General features: G+C 46.6%; 1 protein-coding gene across 4 annotated transcripts in view; it reads left to right on the forward strand.

The window, feature by feature from the left end:
* FHOD3 (formin homology 2 domain containing 3) overlaps positions 1-23,368 on the forward strand; it is a 297,727-nt gene that overhangs the window by 192,336 nt on the left and 82,023 nt on the right. For all 4 annotated transcript variants that reach the window (XM_029054069.1, XM_029054068.1, XM_029054071.1 and 1 more), the window contains exons 9-14: positions 5,120-5,263; positions 6,444-6,682; positions 14,618-14,716; positions 16,755-17,123; positions 17,386-17,460; positions 21,830-21,955. In XM_029054069.1, the coding sequence (XP_028909902.1) occupies positions 5,120-5,263; positions 6,444-6,682; positions 14,618-14,716; positions 16,755-17,123; positions 17,386-17,460; positions 21,830-21,955 (1,052 nt within the window). The remainder of the gene's footprint in view (positions 1-5,119; positions 5,264-6,443; positions 6,683-14,617; positions 14,717-16,754; positions 17,124-17,385; positions 17,461-21,829; positions 21,956-23,368) is intronic.

The raw sequence follows: 23,368 nt of genomic DNA on the forward strand, positions 1-23,368 counted from the left end.
TTTATATTAATATCTGTCTCCCCCTCTAGACTGTAAGCAAGAAAAGTAGCTTGGCCTGGTGGAAAGATCTAAGGGCCTGAGAGTCAGAGGACCTATGTTCTAACCCCAGCTCCCCCCACTTGCCTGCTGTGTGATCCCGGGCCAGTCCTTAACCTCTCTGGATCTCAGTTTCCTCATCTGCAAAATGGGGATTCAGAGCCCGTTCTCTCACTTCTAACGTAAGCCCCATGTGGGACTTGACTGGTTTGTATCTACCTCAGCATCTAGTACGGTTCTGGGCAAATAGTTAAACTCCTAGCAGTACCACAGTTCATTCGGTCGTACTTACTGAGCACTTACTATAAAAATAATAATAATGTTGGTATTTGTTAAGCACTTACTATGTGCAGAGCACTGTTCTAAGCGCTGGGGTAGATACGGGGTCATCGGGTCGTCCCACGTGAGGCTCACAGTTAATCTCCATTTTACAGATGAGGTAACTGGGGCACAGAGAAGTGAAGTGACTCGCCCACAGTCACACAGCTGACAAGTGGCAGAGCCGGGAGTCGAACCCGTGACCTCTGACTCCGAAGCCCAGGCTCTTTCCACTGAGCCACGCTGCTTCCTCTACTATGTGCAGAGCACCGCACTAAGCGCTTGGGAGAGTTCACTATAACAATGAACAGGCACATTCCCTGCCCACGGTGAGTTTACAGACTGGAGGAAGAGCTTATTGTTATTATTATTATTATTATTATGCTCCTTGAGGGCAAGGAACAGGTCTGTCAACCCTATCATTATGGTCTTCTCCCAAGCACTTAGTACAGTGCTCTGCACCCAGTAACTGCTCAATAAATCTGAATGATTCTTTACACTGCCCACTCCATCTCTGGTTGTATCTTCTCCCCAGTGCCCTTGGTGAGATAGAAGAGGGCCAGATGAGGGGAGAGAAACCAGCTGGTCATTGGGTTACCTTCCAAAGATTTCAGACCAGCTACCCAGCCTGGACCTAATAATAAAAATACTAATTGCGGTATTTAAGCGCTTACTATGTACCAGGCACTGTACTGAACTTTTGGGTAGATACAAGGTAATTGGGTTGGACACGGTCCCTGTCCTGCATTGGGCTCACAGTGTTAATCCCCATTTTTTACAGATGAGGGAAATGGGTCAAAGAGAAGCAAAGTGACTTGCCCGGGGTCACTCAGCAGGTGTATGGTGGATGCGGGATTAGAACCCAGGGCCTTCTGGCTCCCAGGCCCGTGCTCTATCCACTAGGTCACGCCGACCTCCTGGAAGACCAGTTAGAGCTTTTTCTCAACAATTAGCAGCTCAGTTCCACTCCAACTCCAAAGGAGGAGCTGAAGGCAGGCCCCCACCCATTGAACCAACAACCCGTTTCTGCAGGGATACCATCAGAAGGGATCCAGGCCGGATGCGCCCCTCCTCCCAGAAATGATAGATTTTATTAAAGAGCAGTTTCTCCCCTACAAAAACTAACACATCAGAAAATGTCCACCCGCGGCCCTGAAGAACAAAGAAAAATAAAAGCAAAGGAGTTGGGAAAATACTTAGAACAGGGATTTCAAATCCAAAGTCACCAAACTGATCATCAGAAGAGAAACACAGATCCTTTATAGAACCAGGCCACCTGCAGAGTTTGGACCTGAGAGTATTTTGAAATTTATGAATTGCTCTGCTCCACGACTTTAAGCCCATTTGTAACCTGCAGATCTGTCAAGCCCATTGTATTTACTGAAGGATGTTTTTAAACTCGGTCACAGTGATCTGCCTGGGAGCAATCAAGGTGCCCATTTTCTTTGGGGTTTCTGGTAGGTTCTAGACCCTTCCTCGATGGTTTGAGGAATTCCTCCCAGAGATAAGCATGCAGGTGTTTCTCCAACTCTCCTGGTCAGGGGCACCAGCGACTAGAGATTTTTTTCATGGCAAGCAGACCTGAGCAGTAAAGCTTCCTCTCAGAGGTTCACGCATGTGACTCTCATTAAAGTTGAAAAGAAAACAGACCCCGAGCGATCTGATCCACATTTGGTGCTCGGAAGAATGTTCGATTCTCCAGGGTCTTCGTCCTCATCTGGGTAAACTGCGACTCAGGTCCGGAGCCCAGGGTCTTTAGTTTATGATTGCCTTCGGTACTTTCAATTTCAACCTTGAGTCTAGTATGTCTCCATCGGGTCTTAAGTGGGGGAAGGAAGTGCCTTGAAAACAGATGTGGCTTTTTTTGAAATGAACAAGGCCATGTGGTGATCTCGGTGAATGTGTCTGGCCATGCACCGATGACACTACTATGATTATTAATATTATTATTAAATCATTATTATATAATTATCATCTTGCATCCCCCCCCCCCCCCCCACAAAAAAGACAATCTGGTCCCAGAATATCCCCAATTAGGAAAAAGTAAGGACCACAGACATTGAAATCAAAGTGAGAGCCAGGCCTGAGAAAATACTCGGCGGCCTTACCCCCACCACACCACTCTCGATCCCACACACAGCAAAGATCCCATCCCCTTTTCCCGCCAACCCCTCGCACCCCTTCGGGATTTAAAAATCAGTCAAGCAATGTAAACCTCTTCCAGTACACAGGCATGAAAACACACACACACACACACACGCATCCCGCCACCCCCCCGACCTTAAAATCAACCCAAATCCAAACACAGAAAAGCACACATCCTCATACAAATGGAACAGATGATCCCATGGATATAAGCACACGTGCATACACCCGTAGACAGTTCAAGTTGACCGTGCCATTTTTTCACCCGGGATTTGCTTGCCAAATGACCAATCGGTTGGCTCTTATGATAGCGTAAAGAGCGATGCCATCCCTCTGAGTCAATTTTAACTCTATTTATTTTCTAATAGAGTGTAAAATCCAGATTTACTGAGTACCTCATGTACCGGGCACCAGCTGTGCTATTATGGGAAAGGCCCATTTTTTTTTTTAAATGGTGTTTGTTGCGTGCTTACGATACGCCAGGTACCGTGCTATGCGCTGGGGCAGACACAAGCTAATCAGTTTGGGCACAGTCCCTGTCCACATTGACAGTTATTATTTCCAGGGAGAGAATTTGCAGGGATTTTTTTTTTTTTTTATGGCATTTGTTAAGACTTACTATGTGTCAGGCACTGTTCTCAGCTAAGATACGAGTTAATCAGATTGGACACAGTCCCTGTCCCACAGCCTTAATGCCCATTTCACAGGTGAGGTAACTGAGGCATGGAGAAGTGAATTGACTTGCCCAAGATCACACAGCGGACTAGCAGCAGAGCCGGGATTCGGACCACGGTCCTCTAACTCCCAGACCCATACTCTTCCTACTAGGCCACGCGGCCTCTGAATATTAAAATACAGCAGCCTGCAGAGATAGCGTAGCAGGACTGGGGTTGTACTCTTGTTTGGGAGGATGACCTTTGAGGTGTTTTTGAATAATTAATAATGAGAATAATAATAATAGTATGTGTTAAGCACTTACTACGTGCTGGGCACTGTGGTGGTTACAAGTAAATTGGATTGGACACAGTCTCTGTCCCATGTGGGGATCACAGTCTCAATCCCCATTTTACAGATGAGGGAACTGAGGCCCCGAGAAGTGAAGTGACTTGCCCAAGGTCACACAGCAGGTAAAAAATGGCAAGGATGGGATAGAAGGGAAAAGGAAAACTTCACCGTTGACTTCGAGATGAATTAAAGGCAAACACGAGGGCAGCATCGGATTCATTTGACTGGGGCTTCAGCCAGACAGGATTCTGTCCCATATGAGACAAAATTAGGTGTGTGTGTTTTTTTTTAATCAGGCCGATGAGCAGGTTTGGAGTTGAGCGATGGTGGTAATTAGTGGCCCCTTGTCATCCTCCTGGGACATATCAAAAAGAATCCTTGAACCTGTATTACTGACTGCCTTTATCAGTGATCTGGATTATGCACCCGAGGGGAGTTGAAGAACGTTGGAAAATGGGAATGGAAATCCAAACTACCCGATCAGTTTAGAGCAATCAGCAGACCTTATCTCTCTCTGCTCGGGTTAATGGAATGTCCCGGAATGCAAAGGGCTAAAATTATGATTACGATGATGGTGAGGATGTCATCTAAATAGCCTTTTTGAGTGGAGACGCAAATAGATAATAGTTGCCCTTTGCATTCTCATTTGAAGTGTCTGTGTCTGTGTGACCTTGGTTGGGCACGTTGCTTCACTTCTCTAAGCCTCATTTACCTCATCTGTAAAATGGGGATTAAGACTGTGAGCCCCACGTGGGACAGGCACTGTGTCCAACCCGATCTGCTTGTATATATCCTAGAGTTTAATACAGGGCCTGGCACTTAGTAAGCCTCAACAAATACCATAATTAATATGATTAAGCCTACTTCATAGGTTCTCACTGCTACAGTGTATATCATTATTATTTTAATGGTATTTGTAATAATAGTGTATATCATTATTATTTTAATGGTACTTGTTAAGCACTTCTTATGTGCCAGGCATTGTACTAAGCACTGGGGTAGCACTCAGATAGCCAGGTGGGACTCACTCCTCATTCCACAGAGGGCTTAGAGCCTTAGTTCCTTCATTTTGATTATTTTTAAAAATCAGAAATGCAGGTAGATCTCCTGGAATATATTCTCAGCCCCACTTCCTGGTCTAAGTCTTAAAAGGTCTTAAAAAGCAAAACCTGAAAAGGGCTGGAAAAAATCAGATTCGAAGACTTCTGTTTAGCTCAGTTGGTACCCACCACAGAAGAGTTTTGCAGAATGATTCAGGGCTGAGAGTAACCTGCGTCCTCGCTGTTGAGCCGAGAAGCCGCGAGGAGCTCCCGCTTTTGATCTCGCTCTGTTTCGGCTCTAAATTCTCCCGTATGTCTCCATCTCTGTGCTTAGTAGCCCAAAAGACCCTCCGCTTCCCGCTGATCGAAACAGGATTTTGCCTAGAGTTTCACTTAGGCTCCGGCCCTCTCAAGCCAGTCTCTTTAATCAAAGGCAATGGCTCGTGCTTCGTTACCGCTGCCACTTGGACCCGATGGTTCAGGGTGGATCAGCGCCGTGGCCGTGACAGCTCGCAAAGCGTCGCGGAAGTCCTTGAAACCGTTCATCCCCGCTGTCTTGTCTTCGTCTCTGTCAGACGCTCTCAGGCCTGCTGGATCAAGATGCCTTCTACGACGTGGTGGACTGTCTGGAGGAGTTGGGCATTGAAGCTATTTCTCAGAGACACTTAACCAAGAAAGGAACAGACTTGGACTTGGTCGAGCAATTTAACTTGTATGAGGTAACGTAACGTGCCCTGTTTTATGCATCTTACAGCTTGTGCAAACTTCAAAGGCAGCGTGGCAGGGGGGAGAGGAAGGGGCTTGTAACCAAGGTGAAGGGTGGTTATCTATTTCAGGAAGAAAGCCATCTGGTAGTTCACGCCGTAGATGCCTTTGTGAGCACGAGATTCCAAACGTCCATGATCGTATGCTTGTTCCACAAAAGCATTTCATTTTGGCCTGGAGAGGAGCCGGGTTTTTCGGGCACTAGAATTCCTTTCTGACACCTAATTCCGAATCGGTCTTCCAGTAATCGATAACGATTTTGAAACTCCTTAAGCCCTTACTATGGGCCAAGCTCTGCACTAAGGACCGGAGTAGATTCAAGATGATTATAACTGTGGTCTTTCTTAAGCGCTTGCCATGTGTCAGGCTCTGTACTATGCTCTGGGGTAGAGTCGAGGTGATCGGGTCCCCATGGGACTAAGTGGGAGGGAGAACAGGCTTTGAATCTCCATTTTGCAGATGAGACAACTGAGGTTGAGAGACATTAAGTGATTGCCCAAGATCACCCAGCTGACAAGTGGCAGAGCTGCAATTAGAACCCAGGACCTCTGACTCCTAGGCCTGTGTTCTTCCCACTAGGCCACTCTGCTCCTCCAGATAATCAAGATTATCGGATCAGACACAGTTCCTGTCGCATTTGAGTGGAAAGAGCCCGGGCTTGGGAGTCATAGTCTGTGGGTTCTAATCCCGGCTCCGTCACTTGTCTGCTGCGTGACCTTGGGCAAGCAGCCACTTAACTTCTCTGTGCCTCAGTTACCTCATCTGTAAAATGGGGATTAAGACTGTGAGCCCCAGGTGGGACAACCTGATTACCTCGTATCTACCCCAGCGCTTAGAACAGTACTGGGCACATATTAAGCGCTTAAAAAAGCCATAATATAATCGTTTTAAAAAAGATTTCATCCCCGTTTTACAGATGAGACCCAGAGAAGCGAAGTGACTTGCCCAGGTCACCCAGCAGAAAAGGGACCCAGCCAGGTTTAGGACCCAGATCCTTCTGAGTCCTAGGCCTGGGCTCTAGTCACTCGGACACCCCGTTTGAGGGGGGGGGGGGGCCCCCGTTAAACGTCCCGGGCCCCCGGAGAAGCAGTGGACGGGGTGGGCGGAGGACTGAGCTTTGGCCCCTGCTTTCAGGCGACCTTGCGGCACGAGGATGGCGACGAGGGCGCGGAGCCACCCCCCAGCGGGCGGAAGGACCGGCGCCGGGCCAGCCTCGGCTCCAACGAGCGCCGGGGCTTGGAGCGCAGGAGAAGCCGGAGACACTCGGTCCAGAACGTGAAGAGCCCGGCCTCGGCTCCGGCCAGCCCCTGCGCCCCGCCGACCCCCAACTTCGTCCTCAGCCGAGAGCCGCAAGGGGACGGCCTCAGCACCAAGTAAGCCCCGGGAGCCGGGGAGCCACCTGTGCTCTTTAATGATGATGATAATAAGAATGATTGTTAGCTTATTATATGCCGCCAGGCACTGCTTTTAATGCTGGGGTAGCTACAAGTTGATCAGGATGATGGTAATTGTTGTTAAGTTCGTACCATGTGCCAGACACTGTTCTCAGCACTGGGGTAGATACTAGGTTATCAGGTCGGATGCAGTCCCTGTCCCGCACGGGGCTCACAGTCTTAATCCTCATTTTACAGATGAGGTAACTGGAGCCCAGAGAATCTAAATGACTTGCCCAAGGTCACACAGCAGACAAGTGGAGGAGCCGGGATTAGAACCCAGGTCCTTCCGACTCCCGGACTCTACCCGCTAGGCCACGCTGCTTCTCTTTGTTGTCCCCAGACCTGTAGAGCAAACTCGTGCCTCTAATCAACGGCACACCTACGACTCTTCCTGCTGGAGGCCGATGAAGATTTACTGAGCTCTTACTGTGTGCAGAGAGCTGTAACTAACCGCTTGGAAGCCCCAGGACCTGGAGTGGTACCTGCTGTCTTTGTTTTCTCCAACCCTATAATAGACACCATCCCTGCCCACAAGGAGCCTACAGTCTAGATGGGAAGACAGACATTAATATAAATAAACAAATGACGGATATGGATATAAGTGCTATGGGGCTGGGGAGGGGGGGCAGGGGGAGTTGTGGATAAAGGGAGTCAGTCAGGGTGATGTAGAAGGGAGTGAGAGAGAAGGAAATGAAGGCTTAGTCAGGGAAGGCCTCTTGGAGGAGATGTGCCTTCAGAGAGGCTTTGAAGGTGGGGAGAGTAATTGTCTTGTCAGATATGAAGAGGGAGGGTATTCCAGACCAGAGCCAGGACGTAAGTGAGAGCCTGGGAGTGAGACAGGCGACATCGAGGTACGACGAGTATGTTGGCATTAAAAGAGCATTTGGACAAAATGCTGAATTCTTTGGGCATCAATTAGGTGGGTCCCTGTTGGGCATTATTTCACAGCCTCCCCTTGATTACTTTCTAGCTCACTTTTGCCCCTTTCATAGAGGGTACGTGCATTTTCCTCCTTTTTCTCATAGTCTCCCGGTTGGAAAACATTGTGTTTCTGAAAATACGCTGCTTGATGGGGCAAGATTGATGTCATTTCCCTTTAAGTGTTGAAGGATCCCGTTCCTTGTGGCCTGGGAGAAACCCCAGGTGTCAGTAGGACTCTCTCCCTTCAGAGAGGTGGGAGAATGAGGTGGAGGGGGAAGAAGGAAGAAGGGAAATGGAGCTCTTTCACAGCCGGGTCACCTGCCCGACATCTGTGGAGAAAACCTGACCCTTTAAAAATAAGGAAGATGGTCGTATACAGTTCCTTGCAGACCTTGAACTTGGCAGATGCGTGCCTGATGTGAGTTGGCTGGCCTTATTAACTCAACTTACAGTCCTCTCCAAATGAATACCAGGTGCGATGTCCTATCAGCTCCAGGGATTTAAAAAACGGGAGTCTCCCTGTTCTGTGACATTCCGAGCTCTAACTCCTGTGCTAAGACAATGAGAAGAGTCTAGAACCTTGAAAGTCTGTGAAGTTACTTCACTTCTCTGGGCCTCAGTTACCTCGTCCGTAAAACTGGGATTAATACCGTGAGCCCCGTGTGGAACATGGTTGCTGTCTGACCTGATTTGCTTGTATCTGCCCAAGCCCTCAGAACAGTTCCTGGCACATAGTAAGTGCTTAACAAATACCTTTTTTTTAAAAAAAAAAAAAAAAGTGTCTACCAACTCTGTTTTTCCTTATTCTCCCAAATGCTTAGTACAGTGCTCTGCACATAATAAGTGGTCAATGAATGGAATTGATTGATTGATTCCAAACAGAGCAGGACATTTTTGCACTGTTCAGAAATCAAAGGGATCTGAAGTTTTTCTTGGTTTGTTGTTTAGTTGTTTTTTTTTTTGATCTCTCCTTGGATGTGCTCTATTCAGACATGCTTAGAATGCAGTCCCGCCTTCGTTTTATCTTAAAAGAGTTAACAAAACCTGTCTATTTATATCTCTGTCCGCCTCCCCCTCTAAACTGTGAGCTCACTGTGGGCACGGACTGTGTCTGTTGTTATATCGTACTCTCCCAAGCGCTTAGTACAGTGCTTTGCACTCAGTAAGCACTACATAAATGCGTTCGGATGAATGAATGAATTCCTCATGGCCAAAGCCAATGCATTTTGCCGCCTCTCAGAGAGCAGTAAAACACGGATTCACTGTTTCTGCTGTGTCCTCTCCGATTAGCTCAGTCGAAGGGCTTCGTGGCTGATTTTATTTGTTTGGCTACCACCTCATCTTTGAGCCAAAACATGAGCAAGGGAAACACCATAAAACCTTCAAAGGAAATCCGTGGTGAGAAAGAAAATAGTTCAGAAAGGGGGTGCATTTGAACTCTTTAAAGGGACCATTAATGGAATAGGCATCCACTCCTGAACAATGCTAAATGCCTGAGAAATAAAGAATGATATGAAATGAAAACCAATTGCTCAAATATATAATATAAACTGTTTATGGAGTCCTGCTCTGCTCTGGTTATCTGGAAGCGGCGTGGCTTAGTGGAAAGAGCATGGGCTTGGGAGTCAGAGGTCATGAGTTCTAATCCTGACTCCACCACTTGTCAGCTGGGTGGCTTTGGGCAGGTCCTTTAACTTCTCTGTGCCTCAGTTACCGCATCTGTAAAAATGGGGATGAAGACCGTGAGCCCCACGTGGGACAACCTGGTTACCTCGTATCTACCCCAGCGCTTAGTACAGTGCTGGGCACATAGTAAGCGCTTAACAAATGCCATAATTATTATTATAGAATGTGAGCCCCATGTGGGGCAGGGACTGTGTCGGATCTCATAATTTCAACCCCAGCAATTAGCACATGTTAAATGCTTAATAAATGCTTTAGTAGTAATTATTCATCCAGGGAGTTCTCTTATAATGCAGGTGTTGTAGTCTTGAAGAGCCTTGTGTCATGGGAAAATTTCATTACAGTAACCGTTGATTCAGTGGAAATTAATGGGTTAGGGGTTAGATAATTCCAAGCTACTACTTTTTTTTTTTTTTAAGTCATATTTACTGAGCACTTACTGTGTGCCGAGCATTTGTACTAAGCACTTAGGAAAGTACGATAGAACAGAGACATTTTTTGATACAAACTGCTACATTTTTGTGTGTCCAAAAACTATTGCTTCAGACCCTAAATTTTCTTGCACCAGTTGGTAGGTCACTCTTGTTCTAGACTGTGAGCCCGCGGTTGGGTAAGGACTGTCTCTATCTGTTGCCGAATTGTACTTTCCAAGTGCCTAGTACAGCGCTCTGCACACAGGAAGTGCTCATTAAATACAATTGAATTGAATGAATGGGAAGAATGTTCCCCTCCTTTCCCACCATGTTACATCCAAATCGTGTAATGAGATCATCTGTTAGAGCAGAAGTGCATGAAAACCCTCAGGCACAAGTCATAAATTGGCTTTTTTTTATGGTATTTAAGTGCTTACTATGTGTCAGGCACTGTTCTAAACGCTGGTGTAGATAATAATGCTGGAATTTGTTAAGCGCTTACTATGTGCAGAGCACTGTTCTAAGCGCTGGGGTAGACACAGGGTCATCAGGTTGTCCCACGTGAGGCTCACAGTCAATCCCCATTTTACAGACGAGGTAAATGAGGCCCAGAGAAGTGAAGTGACTCGCCCACAGTCACACGGCTGACAAGGGGCAGGGCCGGGATTCGAACCCATGACCGCCGACTCCCAAGCCCGGGCTCTTTCCACTGAGCCACGCTGCTTCTCTAGATACGAGCTAATCGGGTTGGACACGGTCCATGTCTCACATGGGGCTTTCAGTCTTAATCCCCATCTTATAGATGAGGTAACTGAGGCCCAGAGACATGAAGCGATTTGCCCAAGGTCACACTGCAGACGGAGTGGTGGAGTCAGGATTAGAACACAGGCCTTCGGACTCCCAGGCCCCTGCTCCTTCCACAAAAGCAAGAATGGTCTGACCATTAGCTTCATTCCAGGGGGAACAGAGTTCCAAGTAGGAATTTGCTGGATTTTGGATTGAGTGCAAACAATCTGAGACCAGATCCCATTGCACACCAGAAAATTGACCTGAAGGAATGCGTTGATTATGTAGGTCCTGGAAAGGGGCGTAAAACCTAAGCTCTTCTTGCTGAGTATCCCACTCTGGGTTGGAGGATGACGCTGTTTAACAGAGGGATTGCGTTTCTCGCAGGGAAGTCACAGAATTGCAGAAGCAGCATGGCCTAGTGGATTAGAGCCTGGTCCTGGGAGTCAGAAGGACCTGGGTTCTAATCCTGGCTCTGCCACTTGTCTGCTGGTCGACCTTGGGCGCGTCACTTCACTTCTCTGTGCCTCCGTCACCCCCTCGTCTGCAAAAATAGGGATTAAGAGTGTGAGTTCCACGTGGGACAGTGACTGCGTCCGACCTACCTGATGCTTCATTCATTCCTTCATTCGATCGTATTAATTGAGCACTTAATGTGTGCAAAGCATTGTACTAAGCACTTGGGAGAGTACAATATGTATGTCTTAATGGTGAGAGCACGGGCTCGGGAGTCAGAGGATGTGGGTTCTAATCCCGGCTCTGTCATTTGTCTGCTGTGTGACCTTGGGCAAGTGTCTTAACTTCTCTGTCTCAGTTACCTCATCTGTAAAATGGGAATTAAGACTTTGAGTTCCAGTGGGACAACCTGATTACCTTGTATCTACCCCAGGGCTTAGAACAGTGCTTGGCACATAGTAAGCACTTAACAAATATTTTATTATTATTATTGTAATATGAAAATAAGCAGACACATTCCTTGCCCACAATGAACTTATCTACCACAGTGCTTAGAACAGAGCTCGAAACATATCAGTCAATCAAGCAATGATATTGATTGAACACTTACTATGTGCAGAGCACTGTACTAAGCCCCTGGGAGAGTACAATACAACCGAATTAGCAGGCACATTCCCTGCCCGTGACAAGTTTACAGTCTAGAGGGGGAGACAGACATTAACATGAATAAATAAGTAATTTCTGAATAAGTAACTTAAGCACATATTAAACGCTTAACAAATAGCTTCAAAAAAAAAAAAAAAAGTTGCAGGAAGTTCAAACCTCCTCAAGTGTGAATTTAAAGCCCATGATTCCCCACTGATGCATTTTGGCTCCTCTTCTCTGTTTAGTGCTATTTGGGGTTTAGAAGAAGTGGAATCCTGTTGCCTTGTGGTTTCTCCTAAGCTCAGGATGAAGACTCTGATTCAATTAATTAATATTTACAGCTTAGGTAGAAGCTGCGTGAAAGGAAGAAAATAATAGGAATCCAATAAAAGGAAACGCAGAGGAACCCTGATATCTACGGTTGAATTACTGTCCCTAATTGATGTCATATTGATTGGCCTTTTATATCCGTATGAATCGCAGCCTGGCCTCTTTGTCTTTTTCCCCCCTCTTGATCTTTATATACTCGGGGCTCGTGTTTCATTACCTAAAGAGACCTTTAATGTTGACACGAGAAGCAGCAGTATGCGGAAGGTTCAGATTTTAGATTAAAAAAAAGACCAAATAATCCATTACTGTTAGGTTTAGTAGTTTCTGTTCAGTTTCCCTGTTGGAGTCAGTGTCCATAAACTGAACTTTATAGGCCTCTCTAAACATACACATACTTTCAAAGGATGATAAATTCTTTCCTGTCTAACTTTGGGTTCTCTCTATGGAAACAGCAGAGCAACAACTGATCCCTATTAGATGTCTGCTCGTTTCCCTGGCTGATAATCATCTTTTTAAAGTATTTTTTGCCCTTTAGTCAAAGTGGCTAGGAGTGATCCATTTTCAAGTTGAAATTAAACGCATCAGTTGTTCTGAATTTGGTTTTTACCATTTGAAAGCTGTAATTGGCATCTTTCTGATTTCATACTGGATCTTTTAAAGCTAATGGGGCATGGCAGTCAATGTGGAGCTAATTGCAAAAGGTTTGTTTTTCCTTTAAAACTTTGGGGAATGTTCACTCAAGACTGGATGAGTTAAAACTGGATTTACTGGGAGGATAGATATTAAAGTTAATGCACATGCTTACAGACCTACAGTCATTTCTGTCACATGAATCATATTTCCATGACTCATACCCACACACACAGCCGCACCATCTCGTACCTTCTCGCTAAAGGACACCTCACATACATTCACAGACATAGACTCATTCAGACGTACACACATGCGCACAAACTCACAGCCACTTGCTCCTCACGGCAGCGGTTTGGGGAAGACGTATTCCGGAGATCCGGTGGTACTGGAGCCCAGGAATTAGGGGAGACTCGATCAGAGGATTGAGAGAAGGTGGGGATGAAGTGGGGAAATCTGACCAGGAAGAGAGGAGCTGAGAGTGGAGGGAGATGGGGTGCAGATGATAATTGCAGGGGATTAGGGCATGCGATCAAAGGGATAAGTGAAGTGGGGGAAGCGGGAGATGATGCTGAAATGAGGGAGAGCTGGGGCAGAAATGGTCAGGAGAAGTGATCTTGAGGAAGGCAGAGCTTGAGAAGATCATTCTGCAAATGCTTATAAAAAAGAGACAAATGAAGTGGTGTCTTCAGAAGTAGACTTCATGTGTCCCCTAGATTCACTCATTCAATAGTATTTATTGAGCGCTTACTGTGTGCAGAGCACTGTACTAGGCGCTTAGAATGTACAAATCGGTAACAGATAGAGACAGTCCCTGCCCCTTGACGGGCTTACATCCAATCGGGGGAGACAGACAAGAACAATGGCAATAAATAGATTCGATGCCGAGAGTCTGTTATACTCGGGTCCAGGGCATGAGGCTAAGGAGTAGAATTCCCATTTCCGAATGCAGTACCAGCCGGATCTGAGTGATGCCACTGCTACAATCCTAACATTCCAGGTTACGGAAATAACCGTTAGATTCCGAGGAGGAGAGAGTGAAGTGGAAAGTAGTTAGAGCTGGTGGTGCAGAAGCTTCAGTGCTGCACCTGTAGCTGCTTCTGTGAGTTAATAATAATGGTATTTGTTAAACACTTACAGCCAAACACTGTTCTAAGCACTGGGTGGGGTTACAAGGTAATCAGGTTGTCCTCCGTGGGGCTCACAGTCTTAATCCCCATTTTATAGATGAGGTAACGGAAGCACAGAGAAGTGAAGTGACTTGCCCAAAGTCACACAACTGACAAGGGGAATTAGATCCCATGACCTCTGACTCCCAAGCTGTGAGCCCCAAGTAGGACGTGAACTGCGTCCAACCTGATTATTTTGTACCATCCCAGTGATTAGTACAGTGCCCGGTACATATTAAGCACTAAGGAAATACCATTAAAAAAGAAAAAAACCCTAGAGGTGGTCATTATTTTGTCGCTCTCTGCCGATGACTACGCCCTAGGAGCACACATCCAAGGAGAAATGTAGATGTCCGTGACCTTCTCTGTAGAGCCAACCCAACGCTCTAGACCGGCGATGCCGCTGAAGAAAATCAAGGCAATGTCCCAGCTTGTACTAGGGATGTTCTATACAGAACCAACGATCTCGTGAACAACATTAAGCTGAACGCCACCTTGCAACACTGTTATTCTATTCAACACCTCACCAGTAGGCAAGGAAGTAGAAAAAGCCACATCAGGCCATCTCTCTAATCAGAACCCAGGTCCTTCTGACTCCCAGGTCCATGTTCTATCCACTAGGCCACGCTGCTTCTCTGAGGCCGACCTTTTCTCTTCTATACTAACAGATGAAGTCCAATTTTCTCCCATGATACTTTAGCAAATTCTGCCTTTTTGCCTCTCCTAATTCCCTCTCTTCGTTGGCCGGGGGCTTTCAGGGAGAGGATTCCTCTCAAACTTTCTTCCCAACTTGTCTTTCTCTGTTCCGCCTGCCTGCCTCTTGTCCTGCTTGGTCTCAGAGAGGAGGGGAGGTTTGAGGAAGAAGAGGAGCAGCCCATCACAGAACCCAATTCAGAGGATGAGAGAGAAGATGAGGCCACTAGCCAGGTCGAAGACAGGTACCTTGCTTTCGTATCTCCCTCGCTCCCTCTCCCCCTCTAAGCTTCAGCACTAATCAACCTCACCACCACGAGCTCTTGCCTGATGTTTCAGTCCGTTCTCTTGTTGGCTTTTTTCACTTCCCGAGTCGAAGCAGTCCATGGGAAGATTGAGAGGAGATTTCATTGGCCAGGTTCGTAAGAATGCGTCGGCACGTTTCATCACCCCGCTACCGTCCGGTCGGTCGTCCGGCCTGGCACGTTCCTTAACAGATTGAACGCTCCTCTGAGAAATGGAAAAATGATTGAACACTGATATTAAACTCAGAAGCATGCCTCATTTGCCCAACAAGGTTTTTTTTTTTCCAAGTTGTGAGAGGAGCTGGCCTTAGTCACCTGATCGCTGTCTCCCCCTCTAGACTGTAAGCTCGTTGTGGGCAGGGAATAAGTCTTTACTGTTATATTGTACTCTCCCAAGAACTTAGTACAGTGCTTTTCACACATTAAATGCTTAATAAATACGATTTAATGAATGAATGAATCACCAGGCCCTGTAGGGGTTAGATTGACCCACCAGAGGGGATTTGGGGACTTCTCTGAGGTAACCTTTTCGACCTCTTCACGGGGCTATTTTTTGATCGCTTGAGCAAGGGCCGTTTGATTTTCAAAACAGAGTGAGTGCTTAATGAATACCATTGATTGATCGAAATATACTTATGGATTTCTCTTCCTGAACTCCATCCTTTTAAGGATTTCCTGAATAAGGATTTCCCCGAATAATAATAAGCAGAAGAAACGAGGGTGAAGATTTTCATTCGTTCATTCAATCGTATTTACTGAGCACTTAACTCTGTGCAGAGCACTGTACTAAAAGTTTGGAAAGTACAATTCGGCAGCAAAGAGAGACGATCCCTGCCCACAACGGACTCTCAGTCAAGAAGAGGGGAGAGAGATATCAAGACAAGTAAACAGGCATCAATAACATCATAGCATCTGTCCCCAGAAGGCATATGAGAAGCAGCATGGCTCCGTGGAAAGAGCCGGGGCTTGGGGGTCAGAGATCATGGGTTCGAATCCCGGCTCTGCCACTTGGCAGCTGTGTGACTGTGGGCAAGTCACTTCACTTCTCTGTGCCTCAGTTACCTCATCTGTAAAATAGGGATGAACTGTGAGCCTCACGTGGGACAACCTGATGACCCTGTGTCTACCCCCAGCGCTTAGAACAGTGCTGGGCACATAGTAAGCGCTTAACAAATACCAACATTATTATATGATAATGGAAACAAGTATTTTGGATCACAGGAAATAAAAAGTGAGCCGACAGAGGTATTCAGGTTAAGAAACTGTGCTGACATGGAACTAGGCCACATGCCCGGCTGTTACCCAGGTTCTGTCCCACAGCTGGGGAGGGTAAAGATGGTTAGGATACCTCCTTAGGACACCCCTCGATGCAGGATTCCCCCTCCCCACCCCTGCCACTGGGGTCCCTCAAATACAAGTCACGTGAGTTATCCTTGGGAGCACTTTGGTTGGTAAAGGGATAGCCGAGACCTCCAAGACAAAACCCCGCTCATCTCTGGCAAATATTTATCCAATAGCACAGACTGGTTGGCTGACAGGCCAGGCTAAACATTTCTTGGACAATTCTTTCAGGCATCCATCCTGAGATAGTTTTTACTCCTGCCTGCTCCCATTATTTATAAATTATCTTTAGTCTCTCTCACCGATTACACTATTAACTCCCTGAAGGCAGGGAATGGCGGGGGGTGGTGGGGAGTCTGGCTTTTTTTTCTCTCGGGGGTGTTTAATTCAGTGTTTGGGACTTGGGAGGTGCTCAGTAAATCCTATTGATTGAGGTGTTGAGAAAACTAAGAGTTCTAAGCAAAAATCAGAACATTTCTCCAGGGCTAGCTCTGATCAGGATACTTGGGATGCCAAGATTCCTTTGCCCGAAGCGTTTGCGCTGGCTTTTCCAAATGGTATCTTTTCTTTCCTTCCCTTGTTGTTCCTTCTCCCCGTCTCCGCCTCTCTTCCCTCTCCACTGTACCTTTTCCTGCAGTGAGGTCCACTCTGCCTCAGAGGCTGAGCAAGCCAGAAGCGGAAGCAGCTTCCAAAGTGCGGCATCTTCGTCCAGTGCGGTTTCTCGTCCTTCCCGCTCGAGAGCCGAGAGTCCACCGTGCAACCCCTCTCCCGCTTCAGTCCCTCATCCTCCCGGGGCTCTTCACTCATCGTCACCCTCCTCGCCTGCGCCCGCCTCTCTCAGCTCGTCACAGTGCCTCGGGACGGCTTCCGGTGCTCCCAAAGCATCCCCCACCGTGGAAAAATTGCCTTACATACCCCACAGTCCATTTCATCTCTTCTCCTATGATTTTGAGGAGTCTCCTTTAAGCGTGAAGGACAAGGAAGCAGAAGCCAAAAAGGAAAACAGGTAGATTTGGGTTCTCATTTCATTAGCCTTTGGGGTAGACGGATCTTTTGCGGCTCACTGGACAAGGGGGCATTTACCTTGCCCAGGCTCATTGCTTGGGCGCCTTTTGCATTGACATAATTAGCCGAATTCAGCTGTCCATAATGGGAGGATTGTCAACAGTGTGTCACCTCTGCCCTGCACACAATAAATAACATCAGTTGACTGATAGAACCTCGAAGATATCATCTTCCTGATGACAGTATCTTTCTTCCCCCAACAGTCCGTCCGATCCTCTTCCCTCGAACAAGTGCTCCGACTCTGATCCTTATAATTTCCGGTCTTTCTCTTCTAATAGGTAGGTGACCTTTGTTTTTCTCTCCTTTTTGTCTCTTTTTCTGTTAACAGGTGTGTGTGTATTCAAGTTCAAAGATGATACTTCCAAATCCTAAGATTTGGTTTTGTGTGGGTGCTTGTAATGAAGTGGGTATTTTTCTCATTAGAAAACATGACCTTTGCTCATGAGCTGTGTCACTAGCTGTAATCATCTTTATTCCACAAATAGCCACTCTCATACGGCAGTGATTTGTAATGAAGCTTTGGGAATTGTACCACATTTTCAAGAGCCAGCTTGACAACAAAGTTGCAACTTCAACACAATAGAATGGGTTTTTAAGATTCTCTCAAATGTGTGATGAGATTTTATTTTTTCATACTCTAATCCCAGCTCTGCCACTTGTCTGCAGCATGACTTTGAGCAAGTCACTTAACTTCTCTGTGCCTCAGTTCCCTCATCTGCAAAATGGGGATTCAGCACCCGTTCTCCTTCCTACTCAGACTGTGTGCCCAATATGGGTCCTGATTATCTTGTATCTACCCCAGTGCTTAATACGGTGCTGGGCACAGAATGAACACTTTAAAAATAGAATTCCAAAAGAAAATCATGGGTCTGTTCATGGTACTCTCAGTTCATCCACGCCACTGTTTTTGTTCTTGTTTAAGTAGGTTCAGGGGAAGCAGGCAGAATTTTACAACAGTGGCTTGGAGACCTAGGATTCAGAGGGGCTAACTTGGAAACGTTTCTTTTAATGAAGAGACTTTGGGTCATTTGTGTCCTTAGGGGTTTGTATTATCTCTATCATGATGCTGAATGGTTCCAGACCCCTCTTGAGGGCTGTTTCAATGCAGCCCAAGGGATTGCAATTTGAAATTCGCTCTTTGGCCTAAATGAAGTCAATAATGGCCTGCTAATGGAGTTTTACTGTCTGAGAGGAAATGGCATTATGGCACCGCTCAGTTGTATATACAGAAACCTTGGGTAGCGGCGGGGATAAGTCTACACTTAGACTGTGCGCTTGAAAGTATTCAATATGGTTGTGTGGGTATCTTGATTGTCAAAACTCATGTCCAGCCGGAACTCGGTGGAGTGGATTTTAAGTTTTTGATCTTGGGAGCTCTTTCAATTTTACCCAGCTCCCACATTTTGTCTTTTTTTTTTGAGGAGGAATTTCAGTTTCATAGAGAAATATGCGCAGATAGGGAAAGAAGTCATCACCGTTCAATTAGGTGGTTCAATCCAATGGAACCCGTGTATTTAGTCCCGATTCAACTTAGCCAATATTTGAATACTACAGATGGGGTCATGGAGACAAAATGGGACCGGGTATATATGTCTTGTGTGGGACTCCTGATTGGTTCAGGAATTACACGATTAGAAGTGGACATCTTGGGGGACCGGTGAGCGCCCCACAGACCCCTGTCCTCTGTTTGGACTCGGGCTGTTGGGTTAAGAGGCGGGGTGTTGGGGTGAAGATGCAAGGATCAGGAAGAGAGAGCGGGGGAGGTAGCCAGAGGAGACAAGGTATTAGGGTGACTCCCGGTGTCCTGGGGTGGAACATGAATGTGCCCAAGTGATGTGGGCCTCCATAGTGGATTGTTGTGTCTATACATTAATAACAGTAATTGTGTTATCTAAGTGCTTATTATGTGCCAGGCACTGTTCTAAGCGTTGTGGGGGAATACAAGGAAATGGGGTAGGACAGTCCCTGTCCCACAGTCAGACCTATTCCACATGAGGTAACTGAGGTCCAGAGAAGTGAAGTGACTCACCCAAGGTCACACAGCAGATAAGTGGCAGAGCCAGGACTATAAGCAGGCTTTGGAGGCCAAGGAGCAAGCTGGCCCTAAATGAAATCTGGCTGAAATATGGCTCACAGTCTTACGTGCTTAACAAATGCCATAACTATTATTATGATTATTAATACTAGGACTGTATTTCTGGAGAGATACCTCTTCAACCATGCCTTACAGTTTCCTTTTTCACATGAACTGGCACCTGAACTAATACTTATGGAAGGAGAAGGGAAATAAAATGCTTCATGTTTTCCTGGCAAAGAATTTGGATGCTTTTCACTGATAACAAAAACATTAGCAAATCACTTAAATCTATGTCTTAATGATGACTGGGGAATACTGCCATTTTTCTTCATTGCATTCGGATTGAATACTGTCCACATCAATCTTTCTGCCTCTGAGTTGCTTTCCTAACGGCCGATTATTAAGTTTCAGACCAGTTAATAAATCTCCGGGTTATGGCTTGTGCTATTTGAAAAGTGTTTTGAGTTGTTTCCTTTTTTCCTCCCATTTTTTTTTTTTTTCCAATAAAAGAATTCCAAGGGGATGGGTCACCATTCAAGGCACTGAACAATGTTCTGCGTTTTGGTTTGGTTGTCCGTGTGCCCTGGAAGACTCCAGATTTCCAGAGGTGGATCCAGGAAGTCTGTAGGAAAGGAGACAGATAATGCCCTCCCCCATCCCAAAATAAAAAAGATCAGCTGAACTGGTTGGTCTGTCTTTTCCCCTTCTTCCCACCACATCCTCCTCTAACCTCCTTGTGGGAAGGGAATACGACTGCATACTGTGTTATACAGTGCTCTGCACCCAGTAAGCACTCAATAAATACCACTGATGAGGGTTTTTTTTAATGGTATTTAAGTGCTTACTATATGCCAGGCACTGTACTAAGTGCCGGGGTAGACATAAAATCATCAGGGTGGGCCAAGTCCCATGTCCCACGTGGGGCTTAATCCACATTTTCCAGATGAGGTGATTGAGGCACAGAGATATGAAATGACTTACCTAAAGTCACATAGCAGATGAGCGACAGAGCCGGGATTGGAACCCAGGTCTTCTGACTCCCAGGCCCATGCTCTTTCTATTAGGGCACACGACTTCCCATTGATCAGTCAGTCGATATTTACTGAGCACTTAGTGTGCCCAATAAAGTACTGAAGTACTGTGCACTTCACAGAGTACAGTATAAAAATAGACACATTCCCTGCCCACGATGAGCTTACAGTCTGTTGAGAATTCGTTGATGATTCAGACACCCCAAATCTTGGGGGACTTGAACCATGCAAGCTTCTCTCTGACCCCCTTATCCCTCATTTTGCTTTTCTCTCTGCCTCCAGCACCAATGCCCTCAAGTTACCAAAAAGGAGGAGGAAAATCAAACCATTTGGGGCTAGTGACCCAGTGTCCCAGTAATCACCGAAAAGAACATTAGCCGGCCTCAATATGGGACAGTTTCAAGGCCGGTTGCTTGATATCTGCCTACAGAGAAACAGGACCACTTGCAAGTCAGGCAAAACAGCCGAGTGGGCAGACCGACGATTCCCAGTGTGGCTGTCCCAAAGTTGTCTCCAAGGGAGGAAGGGGAGCAGCTCCAGCTCAGGGCTGATCCAGGTTGCCTTTGCTCTGGGACTATTTTTTTTTTTACTATATTATTTGTTAAATTGGCATTTTACTATGGCATCTAAGTTGTTACTATGTGTCAGGACCGGTTCTAAGTGCTGGACAGATGTAAGCTAAACAACATACAAGGTAGATAGAAGGTGGCACCTTGTCTCACCCCTCCAGAGCCAACACCCTGTCATCCTGTTGGGATTGAAAGGCGGGAAACACTGTTAGAGAAGCAGAGTGGACTAGTGGAATGAACACAGGACTGGGCGTCAGGAAGCCCGGGTTCTAATCCTGACTCCGCCACTTGCCCGGCGTGTGACCTTGAGCAAGTCACTTAACTTTCCGAGGCCTCAGTTTCCTCATCTGTAGAGTGGGGGTTCAATAATAGAGAAGCAGCGTGGCCTAACGGATGGAACACGGGCCTGGGTTCTGATTCCGGCTCCACCACTTGTCTCCTATGTGGCCTTGGGCAAGTCGCTTCACTTCGGTGCCTCGGTTCCCTCATCTGGAAAATGGGGATTACTTTTTTGAGCCCCAGCGAGAGGCATGGACTGTGCCCAGACGGATAAGCTTGTATCCACCCCAGCACCTAGTATAGTACCTGGCTCCTAGTAAACATTTAACAAATACCATGAAAAAATAAAGAACGGACTGTTCTCTCTCCCCACTAGAGGGTGAGCCTCACGTGGGACAGGACCTGCGTCTACCCTGCTTCTATTGTATCCACCCCAGCATTTAACGCAGTGCTTGGCACAGAGTCAACACTTAGCAAGCATCACAATTATTGGCACTGGCAGTGGTAGCTGTAATAGGCAGGCGGTAGACGTGGTAGACGGCGGAGGTCGGAGTTGCTATAGAGGAGAATCTTTGCCTCTCCAGGAAAAGCCAAAGAACACGTCCCGTGGAACAGCTGTTAGCTCACGGATTGACGCGCTTTCTGTCTTCCTCCCCCTGCCCGTCACTTTCTGTTGTCCTGTCCTCGTCAGATATAGCAACTACGGCAACAGCTCTTTCGCCACTTCCAGAACTTACTGTGGACCAAGCACTTCTGCGACCCCCAGTTCTCGCTACGGGACGTCTCTGTCATCCCCAGAGGAGACCAAGCCTGACCGGTCAGTAAGGAGTTTGGGGTCTCCTAGTTGCACGGGGTGTGGGGAGAGGGTTAACGTCGAAATGCCCCGGAGAGGAGGGGATGTGAGGTAAGGAAACTGAGGCTGCCTTGATTGTTTCCGGAGAGAACCCGTCAAGGGCAAGGATTCTTTCTTTCTTTTTCTCCCCCACGTGCAATCGATCATATTTATTGAGCATTCGCTGAGTGCAGAGCACTGTACTGCACACGGTAAGCGCTCGGTAAATACGATTGAATGAATGAATGAATGAATGAACAGAGTCGGTAGACTCATTCCCTGCCCACAACGAGCTTCCAGTCTAGAGGACACAGTCCTCCCTTGATTTCTCACCTCTCGATTTTTACCAAAGGAGAGATCACTGCCCCTCCTCCACCTCGTTCCAGCTACCCTCCAACCGTAAAAATGGCTACTGAGATCGACAACCAGATGAATTTGCTCCATGAAAAAAGATCTGCCCTTTTCGTTTTCTTCAGACAATGCCACATCTGGCAATGAATCGATAGTATTTATTGATCTCCATGCAGAGCGCTGTACTGAAAACTTGAGAGACTACGGTAGAGTCAGGCACGTACAGCCTATTTCACAAGCACAATCTTCCTGGATAAATGAGGTGTCCCTTATTTGTAAATAACATCCCTTCAGCACCCTCCTGAAGCACATGGTCCCCGAGGCTGATTGTTGCAGTCTGTCCGTTTTTAGCGGGACGAAGCGTTCTTGAGCTGGAAAGAAATTCCACCCGGCATAAAGCTTAGATGATCAGAACTGAACTGACTTAAGATGCTTGGAATTTAAACTGGTTAAAAAAGGAGAGATGGGATCTTTTCATTTGAGGACTGTCAAGAGGGGTCATCTGAAAACTTGTGATGTCAAGCGTTGTCAGATTTGCATCCAATCCATCGGGGATTTCTGCAAGGTAGCGGCAAAGATCAGTGGCATTCACTGAGCGCTTACAGTTGTGCAGTGTATGAAGTTCCCGGGCCAGAGAGAGGATGTGGGCGAGGAGCTGGTGGGAAGATAGATGAGATTGAGGTAAAGTGAGTAAATTGGCATTAGAGGAGCCATGTTTGTGGATTGAGTTGTAATTGGAAACTGGTGAGATAGGAGGGGGCAAGCTGATCGAGCGCTTTAAAGCTGACGGTTAGGAGTTCCTGCTTGATGCGGAGGTGGATGGGCAATCACTGAAAGTTTTGGAAGAGTGGACGGAAGTGGACTGATTGTTTTATTAGAAGACTGATCTGGCCAGCAGAGTGTATTAGGAATGGAGTAGGGAGAGACAGGGGACGGGAAGACCAGTGAAGGATCCTGGTTTGCCCAAACCTTCCCTAATCCTGGTTAATCGCCCTTCTTCAGGGAATGAAAAATGCTTCTCCTGCTCAGCCCCTCTGCCACTTCCTA

The sequence above is a fragment of the Ornithorhynchus anatinus genome, chromosome X3, assembly GCF_004115215.2.
Source record: "Ornithorhynchus anatinus isolate Pmale09 chromosome X3, mOrnAna1.pri.v4, whole genome shotgun sequence".
Classification (NCBI taxonomy): domain Eukaryota; kingdom Metazoa; phylum Chordata; class Mammalia; order Monotremata; family Ornithorhynchidae; genus Ornithorhynchus; species Ornithorhynchus anatinus.